At 47.6% G+C, this 27,569-nt stretch overlaps 2 protein-coding genes across 2 annotated transcripts in view; one reads left to right on the top strand and one right to left on the bottom strand.

Moving 5' to 3' along the window:
* LOC118502683 (latrophilin Cirl) overlaps positions 1–27,569 on the bottom strand; it is an 86,643-nt gene that overhangs the window by 14,664 nt on the left and 44,410 nt on the right. Inside the window, exon 3 of the mRNA XM_036035192.1 lies at positions 14,340–14,375. The gene's annotated coding sequence lies outside the window, so the exon portion shown is untranslated. The remainder of the gene's footprint in view (positions 1–14,339; positions 14,376–27,569) is intronic.
* LOC118502735 (chymotrypsin-1-like) lies at positions 23,595–25,887 on the top strand. The gene is made up of 3 exons (XM_036035299.1): positions 23,595–23,767; positions 23,840–24,237; positions 25,420–25,887. Exons 1-3 carry the CDS (start codon positions 23,674–23,676, stop codon positions 25,717–25,719), a joined length of 792 nt encoding a protein of 263 aa, XP_035891192.1. The 5' UTR covers positions 23,595–23,673; the 3' UTR covers positions 25,720–25,887.

Below are 27,569 nucleotides of genomic sequence, written 5' to 3'. Positions count from 1 at the left end.
GGCACGGCACAGACAGCAGCAGACAGTGGGAAAAATGTTATCACCTTGTTTACGACCCCCGGAGAGCGGCAACTTGGTATGGCTTTTGGCAGATGGATCATCGCATTACACACATGCGCCCCCGTCTCGTTGCGCTTCGGTTGACCACCGATTCGATGACTGGTCGGCAACAATGTTAGCCACAGAACCCGCAAAACGGTGCTGCGAACCCGTGTACCAGCGCACAGCTATGCAAAGCTTGTAATACACCGCATCCGAACGGGTGTTTTATTTTGCCACACCGAAACATTGGCAGCTACAAAAACGTACCACCGAAACTGTCCAACCATCAACGGATGTCACCGAGCGCGAGCGCTAGACAACGATGACGGCCATCCGATTTGCAGCCGGGGGGATGTCAATGCGTCAGCCACTACTCCCGCCCCTAGCAACAGCAGGAAAAAGGCTCACAACCCCGTTCACTTTGCCACGCTTTATCTGGGGACACATACCGACCAACCGCACGTCGGTCGCTCGTCGACAGGCAGAGATACGGCACGCTTAAAAGCTTGCCAGGCTCGGTATCCTTCTCCGTACCACGCGGTCGCCTACTTAGCTTACCGCTGACATTCGACGTCATGAAAAGTGTCAACATTTTGCCTGCCTTGCTCAACTGTCGCTAGCTGGCGTTCCTTGGAGTAGTGTTGTCCGGGGCTCTCCAGAGCACCGTTTGTGTGTGTATGCGCGCGCGAGCCAACTCTCGAGGCGCTCTCGAGACAAATCGCTTCGAGATGGACAAGCCAAGATAAGCACCGCCGCCGCGCAAGACTACTTCGCTCGTTGGCGCTGGCCCGGTACCCTTTACAAGCGTTTTGCGTCCGATGTAAAAAGGCACCGAGAAACAATGTCGCAACCGAGTGTGTCCGCCTGGTGGGACGAGCTTAAGCAGCTGGAAGATGAAGCTAATATGCAATTTACCACTCCAGAAGGGATGGGTAGACCAGCTATCGGTTGCATGCGCTGCACCAAAGTAGTGTTGTCCCATTCCCGGCCAGGTTGGCCGTATCGCCGTACGTATCGCCTCGCTTGCATATCGCAAACTCTAAATAGTACCCAAACGTCGCACAAAACAGGTTCATCCAGCGCTTTCCGATGGTGAGTGTGCCTGATGACTCCGATAGCCTGATACCGGGCCCGTTTTGCAGAGTGCAAATAATTCAAATCTCAACCTAAACAGGTTTGCACGCGTCATAAGAGCGAGTTGTATATCAGCAAACTCCCCGATGGCACAGGGGACCCCACTGGGACCTCAAGTCGAGCATGCAAAGTAACCGAATATCTCGTCAATCGCATCTACTCTTCTCCATGAAAGGGAGAAACCCGGCCGTTGAAGCGCAGTGGAAGCCATCCAACGTTCGTTGACTGTTATTTATACTCGGTAGAATTCGCCGGAGCGCCACCAACCACAGCCCGAGTCGAAAAGGGACACGTCGACGAAAACAAAAGTTGCCACAAAATGCCCATTTTTGCTGTAACGTGCAGGCAGGTGACTGCAGTTTGGTGTACGGGCGTGGGATCTGTGGTTTCCAGCGGTGTTCCGCCGGTGCTGGGAAAAGTCGAACTGTTTAGTATAAACCCGGAGCAGCGGAGGCTTCATGAGTTCTCGGGAAGAAGGCATTGCTCGCACCGGTGAAGCTTAGTCAGCACCAGCAGCAGCAGCACTGTTTCATCCACGATGACCGCGCGGAAAGGTGGACGAGAATGTCAAGAAAATGAGTAATAGTACACCGCTGTACCCCTGTTTTCGGGAGGGAGGACCTGGCTGGCTGGAGCTGTCAGCATTCTACAGAACCCACTCACATAGAACGTTACAAATGCTCGCAAATCGGAAGGGAACCATCATGTTTTACCTCCGGAGAAGTGTCGTCTGGTTGCGACAGGTATAAAGCTATGGAGATTAATTTGAAGAATGACATTCCATTCGTTGCGGTTGACGAGCACAGTTTGTGGTTCTTATGCAGTTTCTCATTAGAATCGTACCGTACCCGGGCACGGGCATCAACAAACGCAAACACCGGTAGCTAAATTAATGCATTATGAGGGTTTTTTTTTCTCTTCCCCAGCAGCCCTACGCAGGGTAGGGGGGGGTTAAACCACGAAGGGTAGTAAATTATTTCAAACATACCATTGGACCTCCTCTGCAGCAGTAAGTGGACACGGTTCATTGCTAGGGTTCGGTGCGATTCCTGCGTGTTCGAGACGCTCCGGAATTTGTGCACCGAATGCAATTTACTTACGAAACCTATCCCCAACCGTTTGGTGCGATGTCACTCAAACAATCGGAAACATGGCCCGAAACTAGATCGCTACTGGAGAGGTTCATTTCCACATCGCAAATGGTCCCATTCTTCAGTGCGTTGTCGTTGGCGAGATAAAAAGAATTATCTTCAGCCCCTTTGCAGGCGCATTGAAACCGAAAGCGGACTAATGTTCCACTTCCGGTGATGATGATGATGCCTTCCGAGCAACAGTAAATCGGTTTCCGAACTACACGTAGTCGGACCGACCGTCCGTCCATCCGATCCTGACAGTCCTGAGAACAGCATGACACCATTTGCTTGCATTGTATCTTTTCTATGCGGGAATGCAAAAAACGAACCTACAATTGGTTTGAAATTGTTCTTCAAAGCATACAAACGACATTCGGGCACGCAGCGTCTGCAAAGGACCGTCCAAAAAGTTCCGAAACCCAACGAACCAATGAAACGCGGGGTCCATTCGCCCGGTTGATTGTCATTCCGGTATGTGTGTACACGGGGATCTCTCTGTGTGAGCGGTAATGAAGACCCCCTCCGAGCGTTTGATTGCGAGTGAAGCCGGTTCCTCCACAACGGGACACAAGGCGAAAGGTGCTCGTTAAGCAAAGCATATCATATATCCGCCGCATATCGAAGGCAAGATACATTTCCTGCAATTACCGTCCTAGAAGAACGGATGGGCGGCGGGAGGAGCGAGATAAGGGGGGGAACCAAACATGACATCAGCAACGGAACATAAGCGCATACCGGCACCAGGACACCAGGACACCTTGAGGGGTCGTCATTCACTAGGGCCAACTACGGGGCAGCCGAAGAATGCGCGTGTGTCCACACACGGACAGTCCGGTACGATCTCGATGTTTATCGCACCGATGATATTCAACGGATAATACAGATTCTTGCACCGGACCCTGTCCGGCAGGCTATGGTGCCAACGACATGCTAACGTCACCTTGGTCGTACGATGATACCCAAATCCAACGCTGCCTGCAAACCTCGGTGCAGACGGACAACAGGCGGCCCGTAAAAAAGCAGCATCACCTCCGCCATACCGTCAGCTTTATAACTTTGAGTAATAAAATATTTTCCCAACACTTTCGCCATCAGCTCTCCCCAGGAAATGCACATTACAATGGATCTTCTCTACCAAAGGTTCGAGACTGGATTAGGTTGGGATGGCACAGGTTCCATAAAGCCCCCTCCAGACGGGATAGTAGTTATTAATTCGACAAACTACAACGAGCGACCAGACGGATAGTCTAGATCTGCTGGACGAAATTCCTATCCCGGCGGTCAACTTTTGTTTGGCAGCCTTAGGACATTCGCCACACTACACTTCTGCTCCAAACACTGGTAGATTCCTGAATAGCAAAAGGTTTCTGTGTGGAATAGGAACCAAAAACACACACACAGTCACCAGCCACTTTGCGTTGGGTTGAAGCCGCATCGGAACAGGACATTGGCCGTGCATCGTCCATCACACCGTTTCGTTAAGTCAAAACCACTGAATGGACAAACTCTTCATTGTCTAGCCGTCCCATAAAACAGTGGGGTGGGCTGGTGGATAAACCGCACCGGCATCAGTTGAACTCGGTAGGTGAAATAAACTCTCATCACCATCATAATCATTAAAAAGTCCTTCGCCGAAGCGCTGGACTGCTGGTGTCTTCCATAATAATGCAGGGATTGTAACATCATTTAGCAAAAAAAAAAACGAATGAACATAAAAAAGTTCTTCCATTTTCTACCGGCCTTCTAACTAACTGGGCACCCAAGACACGGACATATATCCGTATCGGGGGAGAGACCTGGTTATTCTGGGCTGAAAGTACTAACAGCATAGACCCAACGACTCCTTCCGTATCTGAAACCACCGAGAGACGTAGACGACGACGCAGACCCGTCATGGTGTAACGAGGTAAAAGTCGTAGTAAATTAAAAATTAAAAAAGGGAGAAAAACTAACAAAAATCCTCGCATGAAAAGGGGGTGTGTTTGTGCCGTAACTTTTGAAAATGCTCGACAATTGAAATAAAAAAAAATCCCTTCCCATAAGCCATAGCTTTCCTATCACATGGCCGGCATGAAGGGACAGAAGCGAGCGAGGCAAACAGAACTTGCTGAGCCTGAAGGATGGTATTGGACGGCGTGAGTGCACTTTTTCCTACCCTAGTACCAACCGCAGGACTAAAAAAGGATATTAAATGGAGAACCTCGACCAGGATCAGGCTGGATACAATCTCTAGAAACTGACCGTGGATGCCGCTGTGTACTTGTGCCAGTGTGTGCGGGCCAAGGGAGAGCAGCAAGTGGGTGGACTATATCCTAAAAGTAAATCTTAATCCCGGGTGAGATTTAACACATACCGCATTACCTTGACCACGGTCCCCTTCCTGCAAGCTCCCGGTAGTCGGTCAAATCCCTCCGCATTGGCCATATTATTTCATGTTCATTTTCGGTATTTGCAGTAAATATTAGCAGAAATAATAACCCTTTCAGCTTGAGGTTTGCCGGTGAGGTTTTTTGGTCTCAGCATCTCAACGAGCGTTTGGTTGGACGGTCACGTTGTGGGAGAGAGAGCAGGTACTACTACTACTACTGCACGGGTTTTGTCCTGTTACCGCTTAATCCGTTCCTTGTCCGAAGCGTCACTCTGCAACCGAACGTGAATTTATATGGAAAAAGGCCCTCCTAGAAATTATTGGGTAAATGTAACACCCAAAGCGACAGAGAGAGAGTGTGAAAAAATTGCAATCGATTCGTGAAAAACAAATAAATAATACACCAACATGGAGTAAAAGAACATTCACACAGGCACACAATAATGCAGCCCAGCAGGAAGGGGCACGGCCAAACTATTATTCATGCACACCAAGAGAGATCCTCGTCAGTGTAAAAATGTTGGCCGGTGGTGAAGCAAATGTAAAAAAGAAAACTGAAAAATCAGTTTCCGGAAAAATCCACAAAAGCGCCGAGAGTTTTTTAAGCTCAATGATGGATTTCCACCGATCCGCTTCCTTGCTGCCATATTTTTGTGTTGCTCCGGCCAATGTGATCCGGATTCTGGTTGTATCCGTTTTTCTTCGCCGGCGATGACACCATTTCCAATTTGGCGTTTTTTCTTTTCGCCCATCCCTTCTTCGTTACACCCACATTTCCGTGGTTTTCCCGCTCGGCCGCTTCGCTTTTCCGCCGGGACACTTCCACGGAAGCGTTATTTGCGTCCTTGATGATCCGCACTCGGGCATCGACGGGTTGGAAATTGAGCCCTAAAAACCCAATATTTCATCTCGCACAACTCGTCCTGCAGGCTATTTGCAAACGGCTTTCCCGGCAAAATGTGAAGAAGTCGTTCTACGGCCCGTGGTCGTGGCACGGGCCTTTCCCGAATATCCATCATGTCTCGCTCGTAGACCAACTTCTCTAGTCCGCCAAAAAGCTAGAAACCCCCGAGAGACACAGCGTCGGGAGGGGCTTAAACCCTACTGAGTACAAACACAAATACACACGTACCGCCACCCGTTTCCCGGCCGGCCGCGGCCTTCCTGTCGGAAAAACATGGAGGGAAAAGACGGTGGTGAAAATATCAATAAAACCACCCAAGAGAACCTATGCCCTGTAAAAACGTTTTACCAAAATTTTGTCGCCCCCCGTTTAGGGAAAACTGGGAAAACACACTAGGGATGTAGCATTAGCCGGGTGTGTGTGTGTGTGTGAGAGCTGCTTTATCGAGAGTACTAAGGATATGGGGCAAAGGATTTGAAAAGCGAACACGACAGCATTTCCATCATTTCCATCAACGGCTAGGAGAGTGTGTCACTGAGCTTCGCTCGCCCTGCCGCCACAGACCGGCCGATTTTTCCTATCCAATTTACGTTTTCTCCCAGGGCCACCTTACGCCACACAGTGGGCCCAGGGATTAGGAGGGGAGCGCAACCAACCCGCCACCACCCTAGTGGTGGACGGTTACGACGAGAAAAAGGGTGTCATAAACCCTCATAAACGCCGCAAACCTATTCACACACCAGCCGGGCTAAATTATGTTTCGTGCACGCACACACACACACCTAGAGCGTTGAGTTATTGTTACATCATTTATGACACACAACCTTCGTTTGCACAACACTACTGGGAAGGAAGTGTGTAAAACCTGACAAAACCTTCGTTCTAGAGTGGAGGAAAAATAGGAAAAATTGGCGGCACACGCTACGCTCTAAGCGCCATAATTGACTTCTTAACTTGCAAACTCCCTGTAGTTCATTTAAGCTGCAGGGATACTCAGATTTTTTTTTGGATATGGCGAAACTGTCATAGAAAAAAAATATTGTGATGGTTTCATCTAAATGTATTAAATAAATATTTTGTACGTTAGATTATCTACCTCAATATTTCCACAAATAATAGTCAGAATTTGAGGAATTCAGTATGGCAGTAGCGGTGCTAGTAGTTTAGACGAAGAATTCGGTATCAAATTCCATCCAACTTCAAGAAATTCAAGTCTTAGAAATCAGAAATCGCAGAAGCGGACGCAGATAAATATTTGTCAGAATTGAAGGTGATCAGTAGAATCATCAGTAGCAGTTCTAGTTGTTTACATGAAGGTATCGGTTACAAATTCGATCTTGATCTTTCCCCGTATGCTCAACGGACTACCCAACTTCAAGAAATTCACGTCTTGGAAGCCAGACTTTGCGTCAAGAACAGAAGCCAGTAAACATCAAATCGTACAAAACAACTCCACACCAAATGCGATTCCCTGGTGGAGCAAAAAGTCCAACTCAAGAATATTGTGATGCATTTTTACAGCAAAACAATCATATCGAAGTGACGACGGCGGAAGATATCTACCCTTCGCACAATCTGTGGGCACAAAAATAGTTCCGACCACGCAACCACTCGCTATTGGAACTCTCCTTGCCGATTTCATAATAGCGCAACACCAACACCAACCACGGAATCAGTCCGAAAGAATGTGGAAGAGGCAAACAACTACTTTTGCCCGGTTTTATTATATCCCTGTGTCTCCGTCTCCGGCAAGGATATCCCAAAAGACAGCGCTCCCCGCTAGGACGACGACATTCGCGCCACGTACACCGGGGGAACAAGTCGACGGTGTGTGGTGTGAAGAACTTCGGTCGTACGTATGTGGACAAACTGAAAAGAATTTCCCGGCTATCACGGCTGGCAAAGGACGTGAAGCCAAGTGGAGATGGTACTCTGGATAGCAGGAGTAGACCACAGGAAGAGCGCTAGAGTGATGCTAAGGTTATACAAAGAAAATAACACACACACACCAACAGAAACCGGAAGACCACTTTTGTGCCGACGACGGGACACACCCCTCTTCCCTCTGCAGGAAGTCTCAGCAAAAGTGAGGGATCGAAGCAAATTTTTCCGACGGCAAGCGACGCGAAACAGCCGGAGAAAAGGTCAACGAGTAGTGGTTGCCGATTGTGCATAAATCCATAATTTATGAATGTTGCTGTAACTTGACGTAATCGGCATTGAAGCCGGGTAGGGGTGGAACACGGATGGACACGTCGTCGGCGAGGGAAAATATTCCTTCGGTGTTCCGTTCGGTACACGGTTCGTTTTTCACTTACCGGCCCTGTGGTGGTGGTGGTGGTTCACGTTGGGTTGAGGCATTTTTGTTATGGAGTGCGCTTTTCGTGATGAAAATGTGCTGAATGCAAAAACGGAAAGTTCTACCATGTGTGGGACCGGCGTCGGTGTGTTACGAGCTGTTTCGGGGGTCGACGAAATGTCGGGAAGCCAACAAGGAATGGTAGGAATGGTTCGCCACAAAAGAGGGGATTTGGAGAATTGAACATGCTTTAGTCCCGCATTGATGGGTTTCTTCGAATAGCGAGGACCGACGGCATTGTTAAAATGCAATTTCATCTTTATTTTACCATTTTGCATTGTCAATCGAATGAAAAGTGTGGTTCTAGAGATTTGGATTATTAGAGGGAAAAAAATCCAACTACTAGACGCAAAGCGGATATAGGGATGAGTCAGGTCTTCAAGAAGTCATAACCAATAAAACATGGAGATTGTAGTATAGTTAGCTCACTTATTAAAGACTTTGAATTCAAAACTATAAGCCAGAAGTCATTTTGAACTGAATATTTAAGGAAATTTAATAGTAAGAACTACCCGACTGATCAGGTCAGACCTGAGTGAGATCTTGTCTCTTAGACGTGCTCCATTGGAGTAGACCAAGAAAGAAGAAGACTACCCAACTACGTGGTATCATTAAGTCTAGTAAGCCAAAAATTGTAGCTATGATCTAAGAAGTCGCTAGACCTAGACGAGATATTTCATCTAATAAAAACGAACACCCTTTATAAAAACTTATCAATCCAGCAAACTAAGAATTAGGATTACCGACATTTGTCACATTAGACCAGTCGAAATGGAATAGGAATAAGTCAGGTCTTCAAGAAGTCCTAACCAACAAGAAAATGGAAACTCTTTGCAGGCTAGTTAGCTCACTTAATACAGACTTCGACAACGAAATTGTAAGCCACGTGTTATTTTGACTGCATATTAAGGGTAATTCCGAAGGGGAGACTCACTGTCCAACTACATGGTATCATTAAGTCTAGTAAGCCACAAATGGCAGGCATGACCTAAGAGGTCGCTAGGCCAAGAAAATATCTCTTCTTCTTCTAAGATAATAATAAAAAAATCTCTGTATAAACACTTATCAATCAGGCAAAGCAAGAGTTTGGATTACCGACATTTGTCATATTGTACCAGTCGGTCGGTAGCTCAATCGTTGCTCTGCCTCTACCCCAAGAAAATCATTTTCCCCGGACATCAGGACGTGTGTTTTTTTATTCTTTCTTGCCATCAATGTCCGTTCCAAACACGACGACTTTGGGTAAGTATAGCACTGGTCCCCCTTTACTATTCATTTCTACCGGATATTCAGCTCATGTTTTCCGACATTCCAAACCGAGGGCGTGCGTGTATATCATAGCTCCCCAAGTGTGCGTTTTTTAACCCCGCCTGTGTTGTGGTGGTTGCTCACCTCAAGGATTTCTTCGTGTTTTTTTTTCTTCTTCGCTTTAGTCCTCCAAGACACTCATGCATGAATTCCGGCTTATGCCGCAAGGCTTACAATGAAATCACTTTGCTCTACCTTTTTAATACCGGTGCGTCAGTGAGCAAAACGCATTTTTTCCAACTCGTATTTCTGAGTCTGTGGCCCACATACAGTAAAGTGGTTTGCGAAAAAAAAAAAAATACGACTTGCTCAAATAAAATTGCACACAAGACAAAAGTATTTTGCTGAATACGACTCCAGCCAGCGGTACGGTTGGTTGCACTTGCAGGAAAAAGGGATAATCAAGGCACCAACGTCAGGACCAACGAAACGAACAGGTGGTAAAGCACCAATAGAACTCCACAACTCTGGTCGCCTTCTCTCTCTCTCTCCCTTACGTCCTTTTCTCTAGTGGAGTCTGACGCTTTTTATGCGTAACTGAACTCCCTCTTTACTGAGCGCTATGCGTTTTTGGTTGCTCCCTTTGCTTGCACAGGGCGTAAAATATTGATTTTTCTATTCTTGCACACTATTTTACTGCCTCTTCGCTCACGTTCACTGCAGCACAATTTGAGCTTCGGCTCGTGGTGCAGCACGCAACGCCACTCTCGGAAGAAGTTGCAGGGAAGTACTCCTCAATTTTTTCTAACTTGAATCGTTGCGTGAGAGAGATAGCCGGGGGATGCAAATTTTCTGGCCATCTGCCGGACTCTTCCTGCAGACCACTTACTTACTAGTTCTCAATTTCCTCCCGATCGTCAGTTGATATTACAGCAAATATTTCACTTCACCAAACGATGATTTCGCAAACCGATGTTAGAACGGTGAGCTCCGGAGGGCAGGGTTTAGTAAGGACTTACTCCTACACAGCGTACTGCACACAGGTGCTCGAGGTTCGTGGCACCATAAAACGAAGGACTCGGCACCTACGCGTGCCAGCAACCGCCCAGCAGCGCCAACGGTGTGTGTGTGGCAAACAGTAAGGCTACACAAATTTATGATTCTATTTTCATATATTGTTTCTTCGGTGGCACCCAACGAGCCGTTTCGTGCTTCCATTACCGAATTTTTCGTGTTACCTTTTGCCTGCTAAGGACTATAAATCATAGGATAGTTTTTTCCCCTGTCCGGATCGGTTTCTCGCGGACGCAAGGAAACTTTCTTCTCGTAAGTTTTTGCTCCTGGGGCGCAAAGGCTAGTAGCTTTGCATACTCACACTTACCGGATACCGTACGTACTAACACAGCTTGAGTAGATTGATATTCTATGCCGATCGACACGAACGTAGCCGATGGTCGGATAGTGAAGCTCCCAGTTTTGCCACCCCACCACACACACCCACACACGAACGTTTTCTGGCCTGTAATAGTTTGCATTTTTTTGGTTTTGTTTTACATGAAAGTAAATTCACCGGCACGTGATCAGAAGCCCAAAAACGGCACCAATTCCTTGAGGGAAGATTTACATTCGTAGTCAAACGGCACGCAAAAAGAAGGACCTTTTTACGTGGGAGCTGCTGAAAATGATGCTAATGTGATGAAGGAGAACACCGGAAAACGAACAAAACAAACACAAACCGAACTGAGCGCTAAAGTCATTCATTCGTGAAATGAAAAAAAAGGAGGACCTTCTGCCACGCAACGGTGGTAATGATTTACTGTACAAAACGTAGTATCTTGGGCTACGAGTTTGCCAAATAATTTATTGGTGTTTGGAATCGTAAGTGGTTCGCAAAAACTAACATCCATAGTTATCATTTTCGTATCAGAGGAAATTGATTCATATTAAACGATTTTTGACAATTTATTGTACCAAGTTATCTTGATGATTTCAAATTTATTGTCAAATTTTTCTGGAGAAAAGAAAGCTCGGCACCCGATGATTTAAAAATTTGAAAATTATAATTTAAAAATATGAAAATAAATTTCGTTGAAAAACCCTGCAAATGCAAAAAAGCAACTTTTGCATCAAAATTAAATGTTCTTTAAATAAAATATTACCGGCAATGTTTCTGATCTCCGTGAAACAAACGGACCAGCTAATATCGTCCCAAACTCTGAAAGGTTAAAATGTATGCAGAAACCATTACCCTCAAGCAGCAAAACGAAACAAAAAAAAAGGAACAATCAGAACGAAACGAACCTCCCCTACACTAACGGAGAAAGGTCGACCGGTTCCAAGTGACAAGTTTGTTATGCGAATGAAATTTATGGTAAAATTTATTACCCACCTTTGAGGGACAACCCTAGGCGAGAAAGGAAACATACAAGCTTCACGCACTCTCTTATTTAAATATTCTGAAGTTTTTTGGGGCCCTTGCTGCTGTGCGCTTGTGAACCCCGAGAGAACAACAAAACAGAACCAACTTTAACGCGTGTTTGTGCGCGAAAAAAAAAACACACGCCGAAAGGAAATAATGTTTCGTGCGTGATTTTACCGTCTGCTTGTTTGAAGGTACCACCCAGGTACCACCACACCGTCGCGTTGGCTTTCGTGTCCGCGTGTATAGGTTGTCCTTTTTTTTGGTTTGTTTGTAACAAATTTCGCTGTCTTGAAGACGACCGAAAAACAGCACCAGTCGGGCGCATCATAAAAAAAGGAGAAGCAAGCAACGCATACATATTCCCTTTCAAAAAATATGTTGCCTTTCTCCGCACCGGTCTTCTGTTCGATAGCGCCCAATGTGAGGCGCTTGTTGAGAAAATAATCTCGTCAGCAGTCGCCGGCAGCAAGTACAATATCATGTCGCGGCCGGTTGATGGATGTCTAACACAACACGAACACGAACACGCAGGAAGGCAGCGAACAATATCACCCTCAGCCAAGGGTGGCCGGGGTGACAAACACGGCAGCATAGCTGCTTACCGGTGGTTCCTGTCCGTCTTCATCAGCTTCTTGTTATCATTCTGCCGAGTCAGCCCGGTCCAATGGGGAGCATGGCACGTCGGAGGGAACACAACCATGGAACGGAAATGCAATTTAAATTTCAACAGTGAAATTCCTGCATTTGTCCTAATCTAAGACGATCCCATTCGGGAAAGTCTCTCCTTCAATGGGGGCCGCTGGTGTGGTGCAACAGATAACGCAAAAATGGTACTCGTATGGAAACATACCGTAAAATGGCAACAGTTTGTGCTTGTCAGGTGGTGTTGGTGTGTGTGTGTGCACCGACCAGACCTTGACAACACACCGTCAGCAGCAGGAGGTTTGGAGTCATCGGAACATTGTTCACCTTCACGAGGTTGTATAGAATCACTGGTGACTGGTGAGGACAAGGGGTGGATGATAAAATGTTTTCATCGTTGGATGCATTTGTTTTTTTGGGTTTCCACACTAGTGTACAGCAAACCAGATTTGCTAATGCAAACTTCCAAACAAGCGCTGGAAAATGTGTCCACATGCATTTTGGTTGCGAAATTGTTGCCCAACAAGACAACACTATTCAATTATGGTTCTTCGTGTTGAAAGCGCGTGGTGATTTTTTTTGCGTTTTGGAATCTTTTCTTGGTATTTGTACTCATTGGTGGTATCTCATTCTAAGAATTGAAGGTAACACACAAATCAATGGCTAATTTCATAGGAAAATGAGGATATTTGGAGTTATTTATGCATGAAGTGCTTTGATGTAGATAATCGAAGAAGTTGCTTGGACTAAGTCAGTCTGAAGTATTCTGCCTACTTGTCCAAACATCCAGAGTTGCAAGGAGTAGGGTAGTCTGAGGAATTTAGACGACTTTTCCAATCCTCCGGAGGTGAAGTACAATATTTAGATCATTAGAGGCTTTATGAGTTACAATAAAAGGCTCTATGAGTTGTAAGATGTCCTGAAGGCGTACAACAAATTAGACTCTTCAGTCATGTCATGCGTATGGCACCGGACTACCCATCGAGAAAAATATGTTTGAGCCGTCCACATTGACATCTTCTTTTTCTTTGGCCTAACGACCTTTTAGATCATGCCTGCCATTTCTGGCTAACTAGACTTGAAGATACCACGTATTTCAGTAGTCAGCCCTCACTACGCTGGAACGGTCCGGATGGGATTTGAACCCCGGTCCTGTCGTATAAAGACCAGTGCCGTTGCGCAGATGTTATCAATAAATTCCTCAGTATTCTATGACCATGAAGCCTACGCAGACACGCTTTTATCTGTATGTCTAAGAAAGTAAAATACAGATGGGGTTAAACATCTTTCCAAACTCAAACTCAGTAGTTAAACATATGCTCATTTGTCAGCAGTATGGAACATTATCGGCTCAAATAAATCATGGCCCCTAGTTTCTTGAAGACACACAAACAACTCAGTGGAGTGATTTTTTTAAATCATTATCGAGTCTCATTTTTCCAAACATATTTTCTTTTGGTAGGCTTCTTGGGAGACTTGCTATATCCTCATTAAGTTTTGTGGCATCATTTTCTTCTTTTTTTGGGTATATAACTTCGAGAGGACCCGTCAATAGTGGCCTGATTGATTTGAGTATAACCATAGCTCCATAGTCAGTTCTGCATACGGGGACGGGTTCCTGATAGAATTTGATACTTGTTTGTGCCGGTTGAATAATCAGCGACAATACTGCCGGCCAGCTCCAAGTCCCCTGGCTCCTACAACAATATTTGGTGAATAGTTGCTATAAAACAAATCAGCATTGGCGTCAGTTACATTTGTACCTATTTCTAGAATCCAAATTTCAGTTTATAAAATCGATTGTGGTTAATGTAACATCAGCTGTACCGATGAACATCCATCGAAGCGAGAGTGTCAAATAACAACCTTCGATTGTTACAAAATCTGTTAAACAATTGCGAGCCCAACTATTTTTGCAACTTACATTCGCCAATTTGTAACTGACACGAACGCGTCGTCGTCTAAAATAACCAGCAAGTGTCGAAACTTCAAATTTTCCGAAACCGAACCAAAACCCCAAACCGGAGAGTCGCCTGAAATAGATGGCTTGCTAGTTTTAATTTGACGGAACATGCATCAACACTTACGCTAACTAACGGCGTCTAGCGGGCAGGCAGCAGCTTCTGTGAAGTAAAAGAGAGAGAGAGAGAAAAACGGGCAATGAGAAGTTTGCTTTAAACGAAATAGCAATGAAGAAGGTGAACGCAACAACAAAAAGCACACCAAACAGGCAAACGCAAATGGCGAAATTGAAGACAGCAAAAAGAATTGGTTAACACGCGTTGTTTTGTGTTGTCACGCCATTTCGGGGGACGCCATTCGACGTGGAGCATCGTGCGAAACACACTGTCCACCAAAACGGTCACCATCGCAAAGGGCGGGTTCGGGGCGAACGAGGCGCGTGTCGCCGAAGCAAGGTGGAGGAGGCGCATCTGGCCTATGTCCAGAAATAGCGCAACTACGGCTCGACTTCGACGCGTGCGTTGGCCGACTTAGGTCTTTGAAGCAAGCAGAAACGTCGATTTGGAAACGTGTCGGGAAAGAGAGCGCGAGATACAAAGAAACGAAGGAAAAAAAAAAAGATTGAAAGTGACAAATTATGTAAAGTGACGTGCGACCACACTGCACGGGACTACAGGGGTTGACTGCTTTCTCGGTGCGCACATACTGACCACCGGAGTCACCCGAATGGTGTCCAAAGATGGTGTTCCATTAGTTTTAAATATCTCTAACTATCGCGCCACACAGACCGGCTGGCAAGACATGCAATATGCGGTGGCAAAACATGGCAGTGGTCTCTCCGGCACACTGCACTACTTGTTGCTGTGGACACATCTCTCACGATCGGTAGCCAGTGTCAGATTGTTTTCGGTTTGGTGGTGCAGGGACGAGAGCAGAGGAGGAGGAGGAGGGGGGGGGGGTTAAAACTCGATCAAAACTTGTTCATGAGCCCATATTACAGATCCAAGGGGGTTTGGTCCGGTGGAATTAATACACCTTAAACGTAACCCAGACGCCCATCTGATAGAGATCAGCTTTCAGGTGCTTTTTAAGATTGCTTTTCTTGTGCTGCTCGTGCCATGCTTTCATTGGGCCTAGGTCCCTCCCGCACTCCTAGCATCCACCACTTGGGCGTACTACACAAACACACGCTCCCACCGAGCCGGCGACAAGAAGGTGTCGTAGATGATGACGGGTTTCGGCTATTAGAGAGTGTGAAGGGAAGGCCGCACCGAGATGGGGCCAAGATGCCAGCCAGCACCGGAATTCGGACGGTGGGCGTACATCGACCCATTCAGCAAACGATCAAAACATTCCACCTTTGTAGTAGCGCGCCTCCCTTTCCCTTTTTCCTCCAGCACCACCATATCCAGCGGAGCCGTGTGTACGAAACAAAAAGGTCAGTCGACTTACAAAACACCTACCGCGTCCGCCCCTAGGTCGCGCCCGCACGAAGGTATCGATCGCTCATCCAAAAGTGCTCACAGAGAGAGAGAAAAAAAGCTCACCACATTTGGGGTTTCTTCTTGTGCAACATAGAGCAAACTTGTAGCTATACATTATGCTTGGCTCCTTGTAGGTAAAGGGGGGAAACAAAACAGAGAAGAACAAAGGCTCCTCCGGTACCATCATCCGAAGAGCTCTCCCGGCCGCTTACCCTCGTCACGACCAGTTGTCGGCAGCAAAGTTCAACCCGCTCAAAGATCCTTTTCTTAAGGTCCACTTTTCGCATGATGAAGTTTGAATCATTAATTTTGCTACCTCTCACCACCCTCACATCACATCTCTCTCCACCGCAGTGGATCTTGAAATCTGCACGACTTCAAAAGCTAGTACCAAAATATGGCTTTGACGCACGACCAAACAGAGGACCTAAGCAAAAAAAAAAAAACGGAGACCTAAACAGCAACAGTTCGGAAAAGATTTTCAACAAGCGAGCGCAGCAAGCCTCTTCTAAACTGCGTTCTCGTACAGCTCATTGTCACCGGTGCCATATCATACATACATTATCAATCTGTACCCATACGATGTGGGCCCCGTGCCTTGTGGCGGAGACTCGAGCTGGTTGGCGTGTGGGTCGTCGGCCCATATGTCCTGATATGGGACGACAACTACTGTGGAATGATATATGTCCCTGCTCCCTCTGCCCGTTTTTCCCGTGCCTTGTGGCGTCGTCGTCGCAAAGAGATGTGGCGAGTGTCACAGCCTCAGTTGTTGGAGGCTGGTGTTATATTATACGTTTGCGCCCCCCGCAAAGATCTTGTGCCACTTTTTGAACAATGATAAGCTTAAGTTTTATGATACCCGTGCGTCACACCGTTTATGGAATCCACCTTCCAAGGAAGGTTCGAATCCGTCACCGAGCGCTTCCGTGCCTTGCGAAACGAAACGAGGATGCTTTATGGGGCTAAAATCAAAAACCCCCCGGAATTCGTCGCACCTCCGCCATCCCACAAATAATCATGATGATGACGATGATGATAATGATGATATCGATAGCCTGGACGGAAGGGAACAGTATCTGCCACAGGACGACAACGCATCACCATGCTGTGACGATTGGTTTGGAGGTTGTAGGGGCGCGCGCGTGTACCCATGCACGGCGGCGGTTGCCCGTGCTGACCCTGACAAGCACAAACCGTATAGTCCACCCGAATAGGGCCAAGAATGGTAAGGTTAGTAAATAATCATAAGAGATCATTACAAGGCGATAGGCGGTGGCCCGGGCGAGCGTGATACTCCACCGGGCCGAGGACAAGGGCGAAGCGAGACCCTTTTCCGTGCGCTCGCTGGCTAAGTTGTTGTTGGTGGTTGGTGAAAATTTATGGTTCCATTCTTGGGACAGAGAATCTTGATTAACTTTTACCCGAGGCAGCACCGTTCTGTGGCCCGTGGCCCGCCACCACGCGGGCTCGCCCGAAACAGTGCGAAAAGCCTAAACCTCAACTGAAACAACGGTTCGACACAGCACTACTGCTACATGCTAGATATCAGCCCCATCCATGCTATTGTGCCCGCTGGTGGTATCGTCCTGTTCGTTGCTCCCGAAATGTGCTTCGGCCCATCTCCACCAAGGACAGAAATATGGAGTCTCCCATCGTATCGTATCGTTTGGTGTGTTTGAAGATGTTATTTTGATTACGCAATATTTCCAATCTCATTATTAACAGAGCAGCACGGATGCGCGGTTGGTGTGGGCAGGGGACAAAGGGGAAAACGGCTACCGATGAGGCTTCTGCTTTGTAGCAGAACACTAGATCCTTCCTATAGAATGAAACCCGACACGATGACCAATTGATGGTGAGAACGTTATGATGCGAAGTAGTAGTGACATGACGAAAAGGGGTATTGTCGGGGGTTGCTTTGGGTAGAATAGAAGAACTGGAGCTAATGGTTACTAAAGTTTCCGAAGGGAAGCGCTTATCTGGTGAGTGTATGCTGTTGGTACGCTCTGGATACTGCTTGGGATGAAGTGTCGATAAAGTAAAGTAAAAAAAAAGGTATACATATAGAAGCATAATAGGAACCTTAAACACACAATCTAGCAATCCCTGGAGGACGTGCCCCGGAACTCGTTAGGAGTCAATCCACACTCACTCCTGCATACAGATTTTTGCGTGTGCAGAGCCAGTGATGGTGGTCATTAAGAATTCCAAGCCATAACCGAATCGTGCATTATTAGAAAGGATCAAGCGTTCCAATACACTTGCTAACCTTCGTTAGGAACCGTAGGCACCACATGCCTTTTGACAGCCTTTCGCACACGGCCCAGAGGAGAACCTACGTCAAGTGGATACACACATGTATACATATATTCTTTGGCAAGCCAGACCAGAGATTCACTCGGTTCTACCATTAAACGTTCAATCGAATCCAAACGACATACGTTTGCCGGATGTGCCACCTGTAGGAATGCTCTTACACCCACCACGCAGATTTCAATCGATTGGAGCAATAAATTAATAGTGTTCGATACGACACTATATTGGCCGACGTCGTCGTCGTCGTCGTCGATGACTTTCCCCCATAATTCTCCCAAGCTCGAACATCGAGAGACGAAGGTCAAACTGTAGGAGACCTTACGGCTCCAAGAAATAGCTTTCTACGTTCGGCTACGAACTTTGATTCCGCCGTTGATGCGTCCTGTGGTTTTGCTGCCGCCCGGAATGCCAAGAAGCGGGCTATGCCGCAGGGGGAGTTTATGACCATCATCATCGAGTATTACGAAGCAGCGGCACGCGTTCAACGGCCAGCGCAAAGGCGCTACTAGCTTATGGCGTAGAAAATGACCAATCACCGAAGAAGAGGAGTAAGTCGCCGGGGGCCTCCAATGTTTACGATCAGAAATTAAAGGCCAAGCAGCACTATGGCACTGCCGTCCGTATGTCCGTAAACTCGAAACCGAATGTGACACTTTTATTAAGATTTAACGAAAGTTCATCACCACACTCGACCTCGTCGTTATCGGGCCAGCCTTGTTTCGCCGGTTGCAATCCGTGCTGATCGGGGTTGGCTTGAAAACGTAAACACACATATAGTGCCATATAGTTGACCTTAACGACTGTGAAACCATATTCCCATGGTTAAAGGCGAGAAACCAAGCGGCTGGATAGAAGAGGAAGAGGCATCATCAAAGCTATTAAAAATGAACCCATAAAAAGGTTTCCTCCCGTACCACCGACCGACACCAGCCTATGAAATCGGCCCACGTCCATATGGTTGAGTGTTGGGCTATGGCCTTGCGTTATCCACTGCTCCGTCCCTAGCGCTGTCGGATAGTAAATCATGAAAAATGATGTTTCTGTTCAATTTTCGGGGACAGATTTTATGCAAGACACATAACCGTGCGGTAGAAAGAGACTACCGCGGAGCTAAATCTTAGGGCATCTAGACGTTCCATTTTGCGGCAACAGCGGAGAGCTCCTTAGCGCTCCAGATAAGACCGAATTCCTGAGCTGACGGCTGAGTTCGAGCACGATGGGAGAAATCTTGGGAAAATATCGTTTGGGAGCGCTGTAAAAGAGGATTTCTAATTGATGAATCTCTTCCCCTCACTTCACCTTCGCTCTCCTGACTCACGCGGGTGACTGCACTTCAAAATGAATAACTCTTAATCGTATTCAAATTACCATCATCAGCGTACGGACCCCGAGAGCTTAGACTGTGATGGTTGGCGATAGTGGTCGGATTATTAAAATAATAAAACCTGGCCCGCTTCAAGTGTAGCGATGGAGGATTTTCCGTCTCGCTGCAAAATGTAAATGGAATTAAAAGTATTCCCCGAGCCCGATCTTGGTTTGCGCTCGTCGTCGTTTGCATAAATTTCAACCGTTGATCCTGGTGCACGTTCGAGGAGCACCCCGGGCCAGGGGGGGATATCCCACCGAAAGTCCTTGGATTCTTGTTCAACCTTGCCGCACCGCACAGCGTGTGGAGTGGGGTCTCTGGAGTGCGGTGTCGTCCGGCGGGCACCGGACCGCAGGTAATTAAAATCACTTGAATGATAATTAAGTGAGCTAATTATTATTTATCCATGAAGTCAACAGTACAATCCACAGCACACAATGTGCGACCCAGTTTCGTAAGACCACTCGCTCCAGTCCCCGGTGCTTTTCACGTGTTTTTTCCCCCCTGTTTTTAAGGCAATCATGTTCGACAACACCAAACCGCACACACGGAATTGAGCTAATTATAAGTTCGCTACGAGTAAGCCACTCACCACTGGGAGATATTGATCTGGAAGCCGTCAAGCGTCAAGAGGGCGACCAAAAACAAAAATGGCCTTTCGGAGCCTTTCTCGAGGCGACTTGATTTTCCCTATTGAGAACTTATTAACAAATCATGCGTTGCGTGTGATCGATCGATTGTTGCCGTTTTTTTTCGAAGACGCTAATTTCTAACATCAAGTGTGCAATCAACAACATGCGGGAAGAAAATCAAACATTAATGGTGTAAAATTAGCTCACTGACGTACAAGTACGGCGTCGTGTGTCCTTAGACGTATTAATACGCTTCTCTTCTTACCGAACCAAACCAAACATCGAGAGGAAGTGGAAGTTCTTCGTGTTCAAAGTGAAACATTTTCATGACGGCCGTAAAATGGGCGACGATAACCTTTAAAGCACCGCTGACGAATGCTGGAGAATGAATAAAGAAAACGGGAAACCAAAATCCTTTTTTTATGTGCGCCCCATTGCCGCCAGAGCCACCAACCACTCTGCTAGGACTTGGACCCAACGTCAACAATCACTTAACCAATTTAGAGCCACCCATCCTTGGAAGTATCCTCCTATCCACCCAACAAACGTGCATCATCATTGGGCTGCTGTAAAGAGAAGGAATAAATTGCTGGTGTCACCGAGGACCTCGCAAAGAGAAGTAGTCGGCAGACGACGACGACGGCGACGACAGAGAGCCATTTCAAAAGTGAGTTTATCGTTTAGTCGTTACGCAAAATTTGTCCCGGTTTTTTAAACTCCTAATTGATTTTCAATCATAAAAAAGAGGACCAACACACCAAACCATAACCTCTTCCAGCTACGACAGCCACCAAAAGAGCGATCTGGGCGAGCGAGATGGAGAGAGAGAGAGAATAAAAGCCAAAAAGGGGGAAAAAAGCTCCGAAAAAACAATCAACTATAATTTTTAGATCGCTTTTATTTTTATGTTCACACCATAACACGGGACCCGATGGTCGGTACCACACCGTTCAGATGGAACTGGACCGGTGGAGAAAACCTGGGCGAAAGAGGATGGCGGCGTTTTTTTTCGAAGCTGTTGGATCGGGGTAAGGCACCAAGCATACCAACCCAACCAACCGATACCGGGTGTTACACACGCAAAAGCGTCAAACGCTTCTTCGCCTTCTTTCCCTGTAAGGGTGGGAGAGAACCGTTTGTTGTGTAACTGTGGCAAAGAAAGCACGAAAGCCAGGTGAAGAAGTAGTAAAATTTTGATTACCATGGACAACGCCCTTCTGCCTTCCGGCCGTACTTCACCGCACCCTTCGATGCGGAGGCCTCCCGGCGCACGCAAACTTTCCCGCGGACAAAGCGGACGGGGCGAAATGCGATGAAGTGAAGTTTCTAATCGAAAAAGCCAATCAATAAATTCGATCGCTTATCAGCTTATTGGGTGTTTCGCGCGTTCACACGAAACACGTAGCGTTGGCATTTGGGGGAAGGTGTCACACCGTGGTGTGACCGCACCACCGAGAAGTTTTTGCCCATTTTGCTGGATGCTTCTCGAAACGTAAGGAAGTGCTATTGAAAGATGGAATGAATCACCGAAGCGAGCGAGTGTCGTTCGATGAAAGGCAGATACGCCATTAGCTGGAACGGGGGACCATATTTTATGTACCTCAAGCGACGTTCCACACGCACATGCGAACGCAGGATGGGGACATAAGGGGCGGACACGGGTAGGGTTTACTGTTTTTCAATCGACTTTTCTATTTTCCAGACGTTTCCGGTCACCGATGTTTCAGACAGTTGTGGAATGGAAGCGGAAATGAATAGTCGCCCTCTTCTTCCGGTCCGATTGGTTGATGCTTAGAATTTGTACCGAATTGTAGCCAACACTTGAAAAAGATGCAATGCGTCTTGAACATAGAGTCCAAATTCTCCAGTTGGGAGTTCACACAAACATCTCATTCGCACCCAATGTCTTAACACAGAGCCTCGTCTACCGGCAAATTGATGGTCGGAAAGCCATACCGGTGGCCAATAATAAAGATGTAAAACTGCCCGAAAAACGAGAAAAGAGAAACATTGAAACAGACACCCCCAAAAACCTCTAATCGATTGACATGCTCTTACTAGTTCCTAGCTAGCCGAAGCTCAACTAAGAAGAGTGCGCACCGGTGCCAAACCATAGGAAGAATTCCTAGCGCTGTGTATGCGCTCTGCCGACCGTATCTACCGTTTTGTGTGACTATACCGCGCGCGTGTGTGTGCACAGAAGGCGCAGATGGTGAAATAGTTGCCAATCGGTTAGAGGTCTTTCGCTATCTCAAGCCGTACACACCACCGTGACAACCTTCTCGGAAACTCCTAGAGATGCTATCAGTAACCTAGCCACTTCACCACCGATGCCATGGACGCTCTAAAACTCGTGTACTCCGTCGTGTGTGTGCGTCTCGTCCTTATCCGGGAGCCGAATCGAAACGAGATGGAGCTAAATAATATGTAACCCATTCCCACCTGTTCCCCCGGATAGTGGGTGAAGAGGGGGAGGTGGGGGGCCAAGAAAAGAAGAAGCCTACCTTCGGAAGACTAATGCTTTCTGCCGGGCGAGCCGGTCTTAGAAACCGACCAACCATGCCTAACAAGGCAAGGCAAGGCAGTAGGTTGAAGCAGTAGTCGTGGTGGAGGTGCACACGATTTACGACATCGGGATTAGAGAGTTTGGTAAATATTTCAACACTGCCTTCCCGAAAAAACCTCCACACAGCAGTCTCGCTTCCGTACTCTCCACCCCTCCCAGAGACTAGTTGAGACTCCCGGTCGTATCGGTGGAGTACGGGGTTTGATCGACTCGTGTGCGCCGGGGACACATTGGTCTGTTTATGGGCTTCCGCCGTGAGCTCAGAACCAAGAAACCCAGCCCGCGACCTGCACCGCGCGTCGACTCGCACACCGCAGGGGGTATTTGTGTGCAGCAGCAGCAACAGCAGCAGCAGAACCGACCCGGCTTAAGTGAATCACAAATGGACATTGCCATTTTGAACACCTGAGCACCTGAAGTCTTCCACCGAAGTTATCGAACGCCGGGTCAGTGGCGGTTCCATCTCGAGATACCATCTCGAAGTGCTCGCCTTGGAAAGCACCAAGAAGTGGGAATATCTACCGGGCCACTATCGTCGGGTTGCAAAAGAGGTGGTGGTACTGCACACACACACAAAAGGCTTCAATCAATTTCATCTCCCTTCTCCGGTACTACTACAACACCCTTTGGACTCGCTCGATGACCAGTTATTAGCAGTTATCGCCTTCCAGTAGGCGCACATTATCCCCGGAACCGGGCAAGGAACACAGCTGCTAACAGCCGGCGCTAGGCTAGATTGTGCCACAAGCAGGACGTTGCGATACCGGGCAGGATGCAATAAAGTTTACGCACCAGGTGTCCCACTGCCGGAAGAGATAATCTCCTGACCAAGTTATGAATTGCCGAAAATTGTGGAGCACGAAAGATATGCGCTTCAACCCCAAACGGTTCACCGATAAGCATGGGCATCAAGCGGTGAACAAACGATTCTGGCGCGCTCGCGCAGACAAAACAAAAAAGAAACCATTAGATATGGGTGCCCGGCAATCAATGGTAAGGCTATAAAACGGCACGACAGCGCGATCGTCCGTGAGAGTACTCGTGGGCAACGCAAACCAAAAAGAAACCCGAAACCCAGCCACCCGATTCCGGAAAATGAAGACGTTAAGAACGTGCTCAGCGGTGCAAGTGCTTGCCTCGGTGGCCCTGCTGCTAACAGTCGCAAGTGCTCTGCCGCAACGTAGCAACTGTAAGTGGACACTCTGCCGGGCAGATTTTCCGGCATGAATAATCAGACCCATCACGCCCGGCCATCATCCAGCACCTACGCCACGGATTGCCGGCGGTGAGGATGCGGCCGACGGTCAGTTTCCCTTTCAGGTGGCACTCATCAACGAGGGGCTAGTGTACTGTGGCGGAACCGTGCTCAACCGGCGCTGGGTACTGACGGCAGCGGCCTGTATTACCGGAAAAGCACTCTCGGATGTGCAGCTGTTCGTTGGCAGTGCCGACCGGCTTACCGGTGGCCGTAACGTGACCGCGGAACGATTCGTTCTCCATCCCGACTTTGACTCGCAAACGTACGCGAACGATATTGCGCTGGTACGGCTGGTGGAGTCCCTCTCGTTCACCGGCGATCAGCTACAGCCGATCCCGCTCGGCACGGATTTCTTCGAAACGGCTACGAACGCAACCGTATCCGGCTGGGGTCGATTCTCGGTAAGTGACTTTCAAGATGTTTGACTTGGGGAGGTGGGGGTTGTTAGTGGCAAGATTTTGTGTAGAATTAGAGGACCACAGTTCGATGGCTAATTACGACACCCAAAATCCGATTGTATTTGTGTACAATTGAAGCATATTGAGGTATTGGTTCTTGGAAAACCGTTGTTATCCTCCTGATCTACGAACATAAAACGTGGTGAAAAATATGTTATCAACAAAATGTATACTGCTGCTTGGTGAAGCCTGGAAGCCCATCATCACTGCAATTCGTCCTACAGTCACCTACAGTCCTACAGTGCAGTGGAAACGGCACATCACCGGTTTGCTGGTTTTATCGATTCCAGAGTGATTAAACAAGAGCGGTTTATCAGTTAAACTGGTTTCTCGGAACCAATGTGCAGGTGCGTTGCGGGAACGAAGACTTACGTTAGGATCCGGATATACCAACCACCGGGTCCTCGGGTTTCGGATAATCTTTGTCCATTACTTCAAATGAAAATGGCACTGTGCAGCACTACTGCAACATACTACTTGTCTAGCTAGTGAAGTGAGTGACACACGAGTAGCAAAACCGATACCGGTTTCAACAATTCTTTAATGCACTTTTGCCACCCACTCCCGGTCGCCGGACGATTTGTGCAGGGAAAACGAGCAAGAAAAATCTAAAAGGTGTGCAAACATACTTCAAAGTTTCTGCTCCGATGGAATGGGCCCAGCCGGAACCAATAATCCTCCTCCACCGGGTAGTATATTCCCGGGGCCCGGACCTAACCGTTGCGGGTCGTGTTACACAGCAAAGGGTTTCTCCGGACGCAGACAAACGTTTGCCATATGTCCGTAAGCACACTTAAGTCGATTCAATTTACCATTTTAATCTCCGCGCCGACTAAAAGGCAGACCGTTGTGCGACCGTTGTCCCAAAGCCGGGGCTTCCACCACAACAGCGGGAAACTTCCGGTGTACGCGACTGGATGAACCGTTTAATTGATTGAACCGAACTTTCCCCGCTCGGGATGGGCCACATTCCCTGGCAGTTGAGCTTCCCGCTAGACCGCTTGCCGTGTAGAATCACCTCATCGTTATTCTAAAATTTGTCCGTTCCACGAATCATGCACACACACACAAACACGTAGATAGTGACGCGGTTCTAATTCTGCATCTGTGTCTTCCGCCTTCCAGATTTCAAACAATCAGCTCCCGTCCCGTCTGCAGTTCATCCAGACGGACATCATCGACAGCGACCGGTGTGCGGATGAGTTCGAGGAGCCGTACCGCAGCCGAATCTCCGACCGTACCATCTGCACCAGCAACCAGCCCAACCAGGGCGTCTGTCTGGGCGATGCCGGCGGTCCACTCGTGCTGGACGGTGTCCTCGTCGGTGTCCAGTCCTGGAGCATCCCGTGCGGGATGGGATTGCCCGATGTGTACGAGCGCGTATCGCACCACCGGCCCTGGATTCTGGCCATCACGCTGCTGTAGATGGGGGGTGGAGTTCATCTTCCACGGAGAGAAGCGTAGGTTAAGTGGTTAAGTTCTCTCTATATCGGTGCAATGGCTGGTTCGTGCACTCTCGTTAGGGCGCGAATCGCAATCGTCCGTAAGCGGTACATTCGTCAATAAAATACATACACTGTGCGTTTGACAGGAGTCTCGCGATAACTTCCACAATACTGAGAGTAGGGAAAGAAAAAAAAAAGGGATAGCTCTTATGTCACCCTACGGGGTCCAATGTTTTTTCTTTCTTATTGGTGCTTGAAACTGCACCCGTGGAATCTTCAATTTCGCGCCCGCGTAGTTACGACCCGCCGTCGGAGATAATCAACTTAAGCGATTCGATTTCACCTCCATAATCCAGCGGGAGCCGCTGCTGCTGCTGGGAGGCAAACAACCGTCCATACAATGACACACAAACAAACAGTCGACAAAGTCGCGCACCATACTCTATTGCTTGTCCGATGGCAAGGATTCGCGTTTTGGCTAATAGAGATTGAGATGTACGTGTGCTTGAGTGCCGCGCTACCCCTACAACTGCTTGTATTCAATTATTCAACTTGATTGCTTTCCCAATCAAGACACCCTGAAGCGGGCCCAGTTCATTGTTGCCGATTTGAAGTGGATGATGCTCGGGATATTGCGGATGCGCTGCTGATTCGTTGTTACCGTGCGGTGTTTCTGTGCGGAGCACATTGTTGGCAAACCTTTTCCCCGAACGAACGTTGTTGAATCGCGGGCAAAGTTTTTGGCGAGCAGCAAATCGAATTTAATGGCAACACTTTTTGAAACAGCAAACTTGCTAAACTTTAAAGTAGGCTCTGTAAGGAACCGATCCGATCAGTGCGAGGGGAATGTTTGCGGACTTGCAAACAGTCGGCATGGGAGAAGAATAATTAATAGACAAAATTGGAACAGCTTTTTAAAACTGCCATATCGGATGTGTTTTGAATGGAGCACAATTTTTCATTGCAAATACCGATTTATCAAAAAAGTTGAAAAATGCGCTAACAGCGGCCATAATACCATTTTACACAAGTACCATTCCCGTCGTGCTGGAATCGCACGGCGAAACTGTATCAAATTCAATCATCTGCACCAAACCGATAGAATGTGGTTGTTTGAAGTCCATGTCAAATCCTTCAATGAACGATGACTTGTCACAGCACCAGCCCGTGGTACATAAATCATTCCCGCGCGAAGGAAATACGAGCAACAACAAAAAAAAACCCGGGTCCCGAGTAAGAAGAATGTTTTAATTTAATATGACGGAACAAAAAGGAATACGCAAGTCGAAACACAACTTCCACTCTCGGTTGAAATTCTTGTCGACTCGTCGACTTTTTTTTTCGCTGCTGTGCTCTTCTTCTTCAGACCTGCATTCTGACCTGTGCCGTTTCGCGTCAGACACACTGAACCCCGGGACGGCTGCCGCCATATCGTTTTGCCAGCAAAATATTTGCATAATGTATTGTTATTAAATTCCGTACGCGTGTTTTTTTCTCCCCGCGAACACGGGCAGAGCGCACCTTTCCACGACTGGGACGACAACCGCCAGGTCCAGGTTGGAGCTGTCGCTGCCGCTGCTGCTGCTGCTGCTGGGTTGCATTTTGTGTTCTGCTCTTTTGGAGCACAATGTTCCTATAATGCCCTCGCACCCATGCCTGATGATTCGCGTCGTCAGGCATATGCAGGTAAGGATCGAGAAAATTGCACCATCACCATCATCATTTTCCATCCATCAAAAGTACGCGCGTGTAGCATAGGAGGGCAAAAGGTGAGTGACTGTAGAAATGAAAAATATGACAAAGGTAAAAAAAAGCACCGACACACACAGA

Source organism: Anopheles stephensi, chromosome 2 (genome assembly GCF_013141755.1).
Source record: "Anopheles stephensi strain Indian chromosome 2, UCI_ANSTEP_V1.0, whole genome shotgun sequence".
NCBI lineage: Eukaryota > Metazoa > Arthropoda > Insecta > Diptera > Culicidae > Anopheles > Anopheles stephensi.
This window is presented reverse-complemented; position numbering and strand designations above follow the sequence as displayed.

Coding starts and splice junctions, on each gene's coding strand:
- LOC118502735 (XM_036035299.1), top strand. CDS start 23,674: ATGAAGACGTTAAGAACGTGCTCAGCGGTGCAAGTGCTTGCCTCGGTG. Junction 23,768..23,839: donor TCTGCCGCAACGTAGCAACT/GTAAGTGGACAC, acceptor GCCATCATCCAG/CACCTACGCCACGGATTGCC. Junction 24,238..25,419: donor CCGGCTGGGGTCGATTCTCG/GTAAGTGACTTT, acceptor TCCGCCTTCCAG/ATTTCAAACAATCAGCTCCC.